At 45.6% G+C, this 13,192-nt stretch overlaps 1 protein-coding gene across 5 annotated transcripts in view; it reads left to right on the top strand.

Annotated features, from left to right (window-relative positions):
* LOC111067536 (RNA-binding protein Musashi homolog Rbp6) overlaps positions 1-13,192 on the top strand; it is a 192,183-nt gene that overhangs the window by 73,936 nt on the left and 105,055 nt on the right. For all 5 annotated transcript variants that reach the window (XM_022356650.2, XM_022356651.2, XM_022356653.2 and 2 more), the window contains 2 exons: positions 8,077-8,161; positions 11,236-11,277. In XM_022356650.2, coding sequence (XP_022212342.1) covers positions 8,077-8,161; positions 11,236-11,277 — 127 coding nt within the window. The remainder of the gene's footprint in view (positions 1-8,076; positions 8,162-11,235; positions 11,278-13,192) is intronic.

Genomic DNA, 13,192 nt, shown 5'->3' with positions numbered 1-13,192 from the left:
TGTGGGGGGGAAGCACTTCAACCAGGCCCCCACTTCCCCGCTACCAGCCATTGTTACTGTTGATTATTTCATGCGCTTTTCTCCCGCGCCGCCCCACTGCACGAATTTTTATGCGCATTTTATGTTTGTATTTCTGTATGAAAGAAAGAAAAGAAACAACAAAAAAAAACACACACACACCAAAAAGAATGAAAGAATAAACGAACATATTTTTATGATCCCCACAGATTCCATGCCCCCTCCCCTAATCACTCACGCTGCCCCGCCTGCACCACCTGCCTCCCTCTCTCTCTCTCTCTCCTCACCCTTTGTAATTGCTTGGCCCCGCCGCACCGCACCGCACCTTACCGCACCTTACCGCACTTTTCCATCATAATAATAAAATGAATTATAAAATAAAGTCACCTTTCTGCAACAAGAAAACCTCAACTAAATGACGTTATTTTTTGGCAAGTCAGAGAGGAGTGGCGTAGCGGGGAGCTGTGCGGCAGCTGCCACACGAAATTTAATGTGGCAACAACACTCAAAAATTGACATTAGCAGCAGGCAAGACATCAGGGTGGCAGGGAGGGGGGCAGAGAGGCCACCGAAAATGCCCATAAAAACATAACAAATGGCCGGCCATAATGTGTGTCCTTAAACTGTCACTAAATCGATAAATTCCCACATAATGGCCGCCAGGACATTTAAATATTTAGCCCCGAACAAAAAAAAAGAAACCAAAAAATGTGCAAAAAGGAAAACCCCTTTTTCTTAGGGCTTTTCTTTTCTTTGCGTTTCGTTTCGGGATTAATAAAATTACCCACGAACCCGCATAGATAGGGCACAGATAGGTGGGTGGGGGGTAAGGGGGTGGATTGCTGCCGCCACATCAACGCAAGGGCACACACACACACACACACACACACACACACAGAGCGTAACTCTCGAGGTGGACTCTTGTTGATGGTGTGGCAACATAGTCGCGTCTCGTCTCGGCTCGTCTCGTCTTAAATGTCTCCATGCCACTGCCTTGAGTAGCCTCAAACAAGAGCTAGGCCCAAAAACAGAGGCACAGAGAGAGGTTAAGAGAGAGAGAGAGAGGGGTAGAGAGAGGGTGAGAGAGAGGGTGGTGGGGCAGCAGCAAGAGGCTGTGCCACTCACGCAGTCCCCTCCACACAGCTAAGTGTGCGTGTTCAAGGATGCATTTTTGTGCCCAGGAAAACGAAACACGGACACGGACACGACAGGACGACAGCAGGACAGGAGGACAGGCGGACAGGAGGACAACGAAACAAAGACAAAAGGCGGCATATAAAAAACGTGCAAAAAGTGTGTGTAGGCGTGTGGGAACATGCAGCATGGGGCATGGGAGGTGTCTCGACTACACAATCCCCCCTCTCTTCCCTCTCTCTCTCTCTATGCACAGCCTCTGTTCTCCAGCGCTCCCCATTCTCCGCGTACAGGCTTATAAAGTGCGAGAGAGTGGGGCGTGGGGAGGGGGCAGGGAGAGAGGAGCCAAGGCAGAAAGCCACTTGTGAAAGTTTCATGCACGCGGCCCCACTTCACACGACAGCGCGCAGTCTGGCCCAGGGGGTGGCGGGGGGGCAAGATCAGAAGGGCTAAGAAAGAACGAATCTTGAATGAATCTTGAACGAATCTTTGTGATGGAATAAAAGATACTCCAGGGGAATAAACAATAATATTCAGGATTAATTTGAACGAAAAAAATAGCTAAGAAAAAATTTTTCCGCTGCAGTTTCCATTGAAGGGAAGGAAGGAATGACCAGAAAGGATAGCAAAAGTACTGATCGAATGCTCCAGGGTTTAGCTAAAAGGGATCTGTAACTTCCTCGGATAACTTTAAGCCATGAGTAATTGATTTTAAATATTTATTTCATAGATAAAAGAGATCAAAGATTGGCATGCGACTTGCCCTGACTGAAAGTTGCACCATTAAAAGGTCTGGGAAAATGGAGACATGTGGAATGCCCACGATCAGCGATATTCCCACCCCCTGTAGCTATGATATTCACAGATATTCCCCACCCCTTAGCCATGGATAATGCTAGTAAATAATCTCTAAATAATCTCTCAACAATTCCAGGGTATTTTCGTGTAGAACAAAACATTTTTTGGGCACAAAACAACCGCACAAAGGCCGCGGCGACCAGGCCAACAGGGTCTCTGGTCTCAGGTCTCAGCGCTCTCCTTTGTTGTTTTTTTTATTCTCATCTGATGGTTGGTGTAGGAAGGGCTGGTGAGGGGGGAGGATGCTTTTGGGGCGATGGCGTGCAAGTGCTTGTTAGTGCGCTTCGGGATTTTGACGTTGACTCTCTCTCTCTCTCTCTCTCTCTGTCTCTCCCTGTCTCCATGTATCTGTGCTGTAGCCAAGGCTTAGAGAAGTGCCAGGCGAGGCCTCCATCTTCGTCCAAGTCTCTGGCGGAGTCTCTCTCTCCATTTCTCCAGCCTGTTCTGCCTCTGCTCCATCTCTCTCAGCTTCAGCGCTTCAGAGCTTCAGAGCCTCTTGAGTCGCTCTGGCACCTCTTGTGCTCCTGCCACCAATCTGGGGCATACACCCGCGCACACTTTGCACCAACACCCACCCACAACACCCCACCTCCCCACCGCCCGCAATGTCGTCTTAAGTTGCATTCCTTTCTGCAATTGTTCTCCTGCTGCTGTGCTGGGCAGGCCGGGTGCGGGGTAGACCGGCAGGCCTGCCTTTTGTTTTGTTTTGTTCTGCGAAATTTTTACACGAAAAAGTCATTTGAATATGCGTTGAGCCCCGCCGCCCCCGCACCCAGCCATCCATTTCGATGGAGGGATTGAAAGTTTTGTTAGCCGTCAGCTACTTTCATTCGTTTCTGTCGTGCTGCCACCACTGTACCCCAGCCCCCCAGCCACCCATCCGCCCATCCACCCCTCCACCCCACTGCAGTGTCTCTCGTTTCGTTTGCTGTAAGGTTGAGGGCATGGCTTGCGGCTGGCTGGCTGGCTGGCTGGCTGGCTGGCTTTCTGTTGCTTTTTAGAGCCGACGAATAGACAATATAATGTTCCACTTCCCATTTTCAGCCTTGACTGCAACTTGCAACAGCAGAAAGAGAGGAGGGGAGAGCGGGAGAGCTGTGTAGATGCCTGAGAAACAGAGACAATTGTTTTCTTACTTCCGCTGTGACTCTTCAAGAGCAATTCTCTCAGTAGTTTGTCATTCGAATGAAAGAAGAAGACGCTGAGAGGTCGACAGGGGCACAAGAGCTTGTGGCAATTAAAAACGAAGAGGAGTGGGACAAGGGAAAGGTAAAGGGAGGGAGAGGGAGAGGGCAGGGTTCATCAGGGTTTACCTGCAGTTGGAGATACTCCCTCAAAATGTGCATATCAAAATGGGGGAAGGTAAAAACCAAATAGCCAAATAACCAATAACCATTTTGCCCCAGTACAAGTCGCCCTCCACCCTCGTTGCCAAGTAAGACAGAAACAGAGAGAGAGGGGGGAGAGAAAGGGAGTGAGTGCGGGAGGGGGAGGGAGTGAGGGGGAGAAGGCGCTCTTCAGTTACAGTTTTGGTTATTGCCTGGCGGTGGAGTGGAACATCATCAGCATCAGCATCCAACCAAATCCAACCACGTGAGCAGCCAGTGTCCTGCTTTAGCGGCGCCAACTCCCCCCGCCCACTTGGACATATGTACATATGTTTGTTGTATGTTTGTATGGGCGTACTTGCCTCTAATGTTGTTATCTGTGGCACGCCCCCAAAGGCAAATGTTGCCATTACAAAAGCACAAACACACACAGAGGCAGAGGCAGCAGCAGGGGAAGGAGTGTAGCGGCAGAAGCGGAAGCTGTAGCGGCAGGGGCAGAAGCTGTAGGGGTAGTGTTGGGGGTGGGTGTGGTGCGTGGTGGCGCCCGCAACACCTTGCCAGTTGAACTTTGACCGTTTTTGGTTGGTAACTCATTTAGTGAGATTATTTACGGTAATCCAAGACGCAAGAAGCCAACCGCCAAAACTAAACTGCCAGAGACAGGGAGACAGGCAGGACGAAGCCCTGCCATGCCCAGCAGTGCCCCCTGCCTTGCCCCTAGCGTTGGTGTATGTGTGGCAGGTAAAACTATCTACAAGAACTATCCACAGAGTGTATCTGTGCATGGATTTTTGCTAAATTGTGCGTAAGCTCCAGCAGGAAGCAGGCGGTGCAGCGGGGGGGGGGGCCTAAAGTTTCTCTGGCTCAAGCTGCAAGCTCTCGCTCTCTGATGCTGCCTCAATTCAAATAACACTTTTATTTTGCTTTTAGCAGCATCCCCGCACCTCTCTCTCTCTGTCGCTCCCTCGTTGTCGCTCCCCTCGTAGATGCTGTGTGTGTGTGTGTGCCCCCCTCCGATTTGTTTTGGGTACGTGTCTGCGGTGTTTTGTATGTGTTACATGATTGCCACGCCTCCCCCGCCTTAGACCCAGCACCAGACCCAGCGCCAGACCCACAGCATGCCTCTGGCTGTGGCTCACCTGTCGCAGCCTCACCCGTTTTTTTTTTGTTCCTTCTCTTTTTTGTTGTTGTTGCCACAGGTTGAGGCAAGGCAGCAAGGCAGCAGCGAGCATCATCATCCTTGGCTTGTGTGCGTGGCGCTCATTAGCATTCTGAAACGGCTTTATAAAATTTAACAAGCAACCCAAGTTGCATGTACACACACACACACCACCACACGCCACACCACACCCCCCTGCGCCATGCCACACACACCGTCGGGTGGAGGGGGGATGGGGGAAAAGGAAAGCATGAATGTCTCTGCATTTCTCTCTGCTGCTTTCCCGCTCTCTCTCTCTCTCTCTCTCTCTCTCCATCTCTCTCTCTCTCTCGTACACATTTCTGTTGTTATCCAGCGAACCTTGCTCTCTGCCCCTCTCTCTCTTCTTCTCTCTCTCTCCTTCTCTCTCTCACTGCTGTGTCGCTCTTGCTGTCCCTCGTTTTTGGGGCATGTGGCAGCAGGAGCAGGGGTCAGGGGGCAGGGGCAAAGGGTCTTGTCTGCCTCGAGTTGCATAAATTGAATCTGAATTTGTGAGTAAATTGCACACAGGAGACACATTATTTTTGAGTTTTGCCTTTTAAATTTGTGGCTTTTCACTTTGAGAGTCTTGCCATCTCTTTCGCTCTCTCTCGCTCTCTCTCTCTGCCTCCCCCCCTGTCAGTGCAATGCCGTATCTCTGGAGCAATTGCAACAATCTCTGTCCTCAACTTTGTGGCACTTTCCCTCGACCTCTGCCTGCCTGCCTGCCCCTGCTGCATGCCCCTGCTGCCTGCCTGCCCTGCCCCTGCAACGTTTTGTGCAATTTTGTGTGACCCACTTGAACATTGGATTGAAGTTACGCCTACTGCCCTTATAGTCAGTCACTCCCCCCACCAACCACCCGCCATAAAATAGGTGAGGGGTAACCCGCTTCTACTGCTGTTAGTGGAGTGGTGGGGTTGGAGTGGGGGTTCCCCCATTTAAATCAATATTAATAGGTGCACGAAGGAGAAGGCCTCTTTTTGCTGCACAAATTGCACATTGCACACACACACACACGCACACAACACACACACAACACACACACACACACCATAACACACAAATTGTTGTTCGATTCCGATGCTCTATAAATATCACGATAAAATGTTTATTTAATGCGAGAATATCAGAGTACCAGACAGTGCCCAGTGCCTCGTGCCGCGTGGCATGCTACCAGCACGAGCAGCAGCAGCAGCAGCTGCACAGGAACCCAGAACCTTCCAAACCCCCCTCCAGCGGAACGAGAAATCGGAGAACTACCACAACAGCAACAGCAACAACAATAATAATAATAATGACTCTCGATACTCGTTACTCGAAATGGCAAAACGTAAAGCCAAATCATTGGGAAAAAGGATTTTCCTTATTCCATTTTTTCACCCAATATGCAAATTGTTTTTATAAATTTCGCAAAACAAGGAAATTGTTCTTGTTTAAGGATTTGCTTGTGTAGGCAATAAAGCTAAGGAATGTTACGAAGGAGATGGGCAGAGAGTGTGTGGGAGGCAGTGGATGGAAGCTTAAAGAATGATTAAGTGTGGAATATCATAAAGAGAAAGAGAGAGAGAGAGAGAGAGAGCGAGAGCGATTAAGGGGGTGGATTATAGTGGAGAAGGGTAATTGCAGCAGAGAACTGTGTTTGCTGGAGATTAGAAAAGATAGAGGGATAAAGATAGAATGGGATAGAAAGAAATGGAAAGAATAGTGCACAATTGGGGGATAATGCAAGTTTTTGCTAGAACAGTGAATAAAAGTGATATTAATTAGGAGGCAGCCCCTCCCTACAGATAAAGCTACAATAAATAGTTAGAAAATATCAGAAGTTTGTGCGTGCTAAAATCTTGTATAGAGAATCTCTCTAGAGACTCCTCTACATACACATAGATAGCTAATACCTATAGATATCTCTCGCTGCTAAAATATCTAAAATTCTTTGCTAGTCTTCGTTTATAATTGTATCTAGTTATATCTAGTTATAGCCTTTATGTAGTTGATCTAGTTAGAGGTTTCGATTACTTCCAAGAACTGTGCCAATTTGTACCTTTTTTCTGCCATTTCCTGCCCTAATTGATATGTAATTTTGCACTTGCGAAAAGCCTTTTGCAACAGCTCAAATGGCATGCCATTAAATGCAGCTGAATCCACTACACAAATACTGCCAATATGTAGATATAATAATGAGAGGGCATACGAGTGTGGTTGGTATATGCTTATATCATAGCACCAGTTGCCCATTTAGACCCCCTGAGGACTGGTCGTAGTACTATTAAGGGTAGTGCTGGCACACGGTGACCTTGCTGGCCAGGCAAGGGCAGGGACAGGGGCATGGGGCATGGGGCAGCCAGAGAGTCATAGAATTGTGGCATCATGGAATCAGTAGCGTAGCAATTGCCACAATTGCAATAGAATCGTCGTTAATTACTGTCTGTGCTTGCGGTTGCTCTTCTTTTGCTTCGCCTCCTGCTAGGTGGATAAGGGGTGACTTTTGCTAAGGGCTGACGGGGGCTGGCACGATTGGGCTTAAAAGAGCAAGACAAATAGCAAGCATGTGTCTGGCTGGCTGGGTGCTATGGCTACGGCCTGGCTCGGTGGTTCGGTGTTGCGTCTGAAAGAAGAAGGCCAGAAGGAGATGCCTCGTTAAGCGTTGCTGCCAAGTGGCAAACTCAAATAAACATAAACGTGCCACACACACACACACAGACACAGACAGGCAAAGAGTAAAAAGGGGGAGTGCGGCAGGTGGAAGAGCGACAGCCACAGCCAAAAATCTCTGAACTGGTTTGTTGTCTTTTTTGCTGCTGTCTGGCTGATGCTGCCTCATACTGGCTATGGGATTGGATTGGATTGTGCCTCTGACTCTCTGCCTCTGACTCTGCCTCTGACTCTCGCTGCTGGCTCTGGTTTCTGCTGGCTCTGACTCGCTGCCACATTTTGGCTCTGGTTTCTGCTGCCGCTGACTCTCGGGGATGGCATGGGAGACTCATTAAAATGCAGTGCGAGATAATAAGCATTTTAATTAAATATTTAACAGGAATAAGTTTATCACAACACGATAGACAGAGAGAGAGAGAGAGAGAGAGAGCCAGGGAGAGCGGGAGAGCGAGGCAGAGAGTGTAATGGCTTGTAAGCGTCTGCCGTTAGCGGCTTCGAACTGTTCAGCTAAAAAGGGGAGCCAGGACCTGCTGCTAGTGCCCCGTTCTCTCTCTCTCCCTTTCTCTCTGGCAATATTTTGATGTAATTTGAGCGCCTAATTGGCGCACGTGCTAAACTGACGATGGCAGCAGGTCCCAGGTATATACCCAACCCAGCACTGCCCCCAACCCACAGAACTCGTTGCCGTTGATTCAGGTTCAGTTTCAGTTTCAGTTACCTGCCTCTCGAGGACCGTCGCCGTTTCCTTTTCGGCTGTGCAAATATTTGCAGGAACTTCTCGCTAACATCTCTGCTACCTTTCGCCATACCATACCATATACATATAAATATCCTTCTCTCTCTTTCTTACACTCTATCTCTATCTTTATCTTTGTTTGTTTGTTTTTTTTTTGTTGTACGTTGCAGAGGCTTCGGCTTTGTCACATTCAGCGATCCAAATAGCGTGGATAAGGTACTCACCCAAGGCACACACGAGCTGGATGGCAAAAAGGTAAATGTTTGAATGTTTATAGATGCCCCCCCACATGCCCTACCCCCTGCCAACCCTTGCTATACGCCTCCTTTTTTTTAGTATATCTCCGCCTGAGTTATATACCTATTTTCACTATTTTTCTCTTCTTTTTTTTTTTCGTGTGTGCAAACAAAAAACTCCCCCACTTGGGGAAACTATGCTAAATATTTGCTCAAAAGCAGGAATCGCGACGTCATCTCATCATCAACATAAATTCTTCCCCTCTCCCTCTCTCCCACTCTCTCGATCTCTTTCTGTATCATATGGAATCCTCTCATCTACTCTTTATTGACAGCAATTAGAAAGTCAAAGCATAACAGTGTCTCTGCCAAATAAAAGCAGCAACACCAACAACAGCAAATTCCACCATAAAAAACGTTGCCAAAAAAGTAGCAGTAGGTGGAGAAGGAAATGAGGAAGAGTTGCCATAAAGGCCAAACAATTTTTAATTACCTGAAAGAGAGGTGTAGTGTGGAGAGGTGCGCGGAGGGACAGGCAAAAGCACATCAAATGAGCTGCAATGATGGCGCTTTTACTTTTCTCTTTTTTTTTTTGCCAAGGGTTCATATTATGATTAGTTGATGAAATTTCGGGTGCTGTCAAAGTAGCTTTCTGGCAGTAAAAAGTCTGCAGTTTTAGGGCACAGCGAAACATTAAAAAAACCTCCATCTGCATTTTGTAGTGTAGCCCCATGAAAATGTGTAAGTTTTTTAGCGAGAATAGTGGGTACTTTTTTATGACACTTTTTAGCAGTTAAATTGCAAAGAAATCAAGCTAACAGCCAAAAAAACAAATGTATTAGAAAAAAAATAATATTTAAAAATAGTTTCAAAATGAATGTAAAAATATAGTTTCAAAACTGAGCATCAACTGAGAACTTAGAAAGCAAAAGGAAGCGTCGGAATTTCACAGAAAATAATGTGACCAAAAGCTTAACAATAATTTCCAAATATTTATGTAATTACGTACATGAATTGGAAATTGAAATTTACAGCAAACAAATGTTTTTTACATAGCAGAATGTTTTTTAGTTTGATTCATTTGTTCATTGATTTTTGTAATTGATTTAAGGAAAGAAATCTTTCTTTTTATTAATTGCGTTTATTTTTTTAATCCGACCAGAAATGGTCAGATATTAATGAATTTGATGTAACATTTAGGAGTTGATTTCGTTTGATTTCGAAATGCTCTCAGCTCGAAAAGATTAAACAAGTTTTTAAAGGACAGTTAATCCACAGAGGGAAATCACAATATCAGTTCTATTATCTCTCAGTTTCAAGTATCTGCCTTCAGCGGCAGACTAAAATCAGTTCCGAAATACTATCCTGGCATCCGCATTTACTGGGGAAAAAAATGGGGCTTTTGATTAGCCCGACTCTCTGCCCAATTCACTGCCAAATATAAATCCACACGTACAGTGAAGACTCTGCCGTAATTGCATTTCATACGCATTACGCATACGCCGCATTGGCATTAGCCTAATTAAGTGAAGCTTCTCTGTTGATGTTGCTGTTGCTGCATGGATAAATGGGATGCCCTTCCATCCGATGTCCATTTGATCAGCCGTTTTGAATGCCTTTCCAACTGTAAATAAAATGCGCATTCCCCCTCGTATTTATGTGTAATTTTTACAAAACTGCATTTACATCTACATATGTATGTGGATATATCAGTTGGATATATCGTATATACTCCACCCCCACCACTGCCAACCGCTCGCTCATCTTAATTCTTCGCTGAATGGTCAGGGATTTTCCGTGTTTCCGTTTGGCTGCACACCAACGAAAATGAAACGAAAATGAATTTCATTTCATTTTACGTTACGGTTTTTCGGCCTGATGTATTTTCCACCGAAAAAAAGAGGGCAGCTCCTGGTCCGCCAGTTATTTTCCCACTTTTCACTCTCCTCTCTCGCTCCCACTCACTCTCTATCGTGCGGCACTCAACGCTGATTAGTTTTAATTTTAATCTAAAAATCAATTTCCCGCCATGCGGCTGCCGTTGTTTTTCCCGTTTTCTGTCCTGCAACACAGGAAATCAACACGGCAAACACACACACACACACACAGACACACACAAGCCGCTGACTGCCGCCTGCCGCTTGCCGCTTGCCGCATGTCCGCTGCCTAGGTCCTAGTCACATTCGTGTCCTGTGACAACTTTTCATCTGTGATTTCGCCAGAGGATATTGCGTTGCTTCCTTGAGCCCATTTTCCCAATGATTTTCCGCTCCCACTTCCACCTCCCTCCCGCCTTTACTTCATTGGCTTAAGATACTGCAACAGAAGCACTTCAGTTTGGCTGAGATTTAGTCGTAGATCCCAAGGATACAGCCCCCCCTGCATTGAACGAGGAAGGGAGGGGGACCTGTCAAGACGAGCTGTCTCTCAGACTTCGCCCCCACTAATGTGGAAGCCACAAGGAAAACCTCCAGAGAAGTAGAAAAAGACGAGGAAAATCAGAGAAGAAAAAAAAAAAGTGCTTAAAATTGAATTTTTATGATTTTTAATTATTTTTAATGACGCTGCTTATTGGCGTAAGTCGCAAAGGAGAGAAATCTCTCTCGCTTTTTTCGCCTCTCCTTCTCTGCGGCAGTGTCCTATCCCCCCACCATATCCCCTTTACCGCTGTTTGCCCGCTGGCCGAGCAATTTGTTACGCGTTAATTCGTGCGTGCTCAGCTTGAAGAGCCACCCACGGCCACTGCTGCTACTGCCACAACATGGCTATCCGCCCGCCCCCCATCACCACTCTGAGTGCGGCATCTCATGCCTCCTCCTCCTCCTCCACCTCTTTGGGGCAATTTCATTTAATGTGCAGTGCAGGGCTTATGCAAGATTTATGCTACGCTATTAATATGAAGAGTTGCGCGAAATGTTCTTTTCATTTAAATGTCATTAAGCATACGATTTTCCCTCTGCTTTCCATCCCACCCACTCTCTGTCTTTCCCCACCCTGTTGCCCTGCCTCTACCATTGAATATATGACGTTTCCCGCACTTTTACTCTAGCCCTCTCTTTCTCACGTTTGTCTGTTTTTTTGTTTCCTTTGCAGGTCGATCCAAAAGTAGCTTTTCCGCGACGTGCACATCCCAAGGTAAGTACCAATCTCCTGCCAAAAATACAACAAGAAAATTGGTTGGGAAATCTACATGGGCTCTAAAGTAGAAGCGGGGAATACCCTAAAAAAAACATAGATAAAAAACTATATTTTCATATAAATATCATTAATTTTTAATGAATGATTTTTCTCAAGAAACAAAATTTTAGAATAAAAATATCCTAAAAACCTAATAGCCACTTAAAGCAATGGTTCCTAGGGTATTTCTTATCAGTGATATAATGAACAGATCTTCTGTACAACCTTTACTAAAAATTAGGGTCTGTGAACAGTTTCAGATTAACACAGAGAGTAAAAGTTAAGATTGCCTTAGAATATAAATAAATAAGTATACTTAAATAAATAAGTCATACAGAGACAGAGCAGGTAGTCAGGGGGCTTGCATTTTTGTTATATTTCGTCTCGAGCGCTGTGAGTTCGCATTTGTCTTATCTCTTGATCTTGTACGAAGCTTTGCTTTCTCTCACGTGCAATGAACGGTCTCGCAATTGCTTCGCTCTATTTCTCTCTCAGCAACAACAACAAAAGGGCGCTGCACTCGGCTCTCAATTCCAAGCTGCTGCGTGCATTTGTGTGTGCATGAGAGTCGCAATAAGTACAAGTTTCTTATCTTTCTTTCTGTCGATCATGTCCGAGCATGTTCGTTTCGTTTTTGAACTGCGCTGCAAACTTGCGCTCTCTCTCAGCAACACTCGACTGAGACGACGACAAAGCTTGATCTCAGCAAATACGAAGCCTATGGGCTAGTTAGTATACAAATGTAAAGAGCATAGAATGAATAACGAAACGGGACTCCAGTTTGTCTTTTTATGTCGATATTCTAATCGATTGAAATACTTTTTATTCACCTCGATGTCGTTTTCCTTTCTCTCTTTCAAAACATTGCTCAAAGTCATTATATCCTTCTGAAAGGGCATAATAATACCAAAAAGATAAAAATAAATAATAAGCTAAAGGGAAAAACAGAAACACCAAAAATGGGACACGACAGATATTTTTGTGGAGACTCTTTCAGAATTGAGGTTGAATGTGAATGTGAATGTGGGGTGGGAGGTTGGGGGTCGGTATGTAGGTTGCTCTGTGGGTGCCTCTGGTTTGGATGAAGGGGTGGGGGACCGCGGCAAAAAGGATGTGTCATAAGTAGCAGTAAATGGCAGATGAAATTAAAAACGGAAGATGACAACAACAACCACAGGAAAAATGGGGGGGGAAACACAACAACGAAAACAGGCTGCAAAAACCGTGGTTGTGGGGTGGGTGGGGGTAGGCGGGAGAGGGAGGAAAGAAGATAACTTTGTGTCTGACAGGCGTCGGTGGCTTTGGCTTTCCCTGTCTACAGGACTTTTACCTTCAGCGTCAACCAAACGGGCCACCCACTCTCTCCCTCTCCTTCTCCTTCTTAAAGTGATGATGACAATGAAATTTCGCCAAAAAATGAAGGAGAAGTGGTGTGTGGAGTGTTTCTGTCTGCAGGCAGAGCTCTACCCTGTCTTTCCCTTTTTTCTTCGCTCTGCCTTTCTCAATTTCTCTCACACGCACATTGTGGGTGCTCCTGCTCCTGGCTCCCCTTTCTCCTGAGACCGGTTAGACAGCGCGTTACAAATGTGCCTCTGTTTTTGGTTTTTTTTTTTTTTTATTTTCACCCCCCTTGTACTTTCTTGAGACATAATATTCTCTGTAAGAAGGAGGGATACTTTGGCTAATAGGAAAAATATGACTGGAAATATTTTTTGGGGATTTTGGGGAAGAAATGTAAACAAATCACAAACAAAAATTATAATTATTATTATATAATATAATATATATATATATTATCATATATAATATAATTATTTGCAGTCATCGTTTTCCTGTTAGCCAGGGGTAATTACTCAAAAAATCACCTCATTTT

This window comes from Drosophila obscura, unplaced genomic scaffold, assembly GCF_018151105.1.
Source record: "Drosophila obscura isolate BZ-5 IFL unplaced genomic scaffold, ASM1815110v1 contig_1, whole genome shotgun sequence".
NCBI classification, from domain to species: Eukaryota; Metazoa; Arthropoda; class Insecta; order Diptera; family Drosophilidae; genus Drosophila; species Drosophila obscura.
The sequence above is the reverse complement of the archived record's forward strand: the minus strand, read 5'-3'. Positions and strand labels throughout refer to the sequence as shown.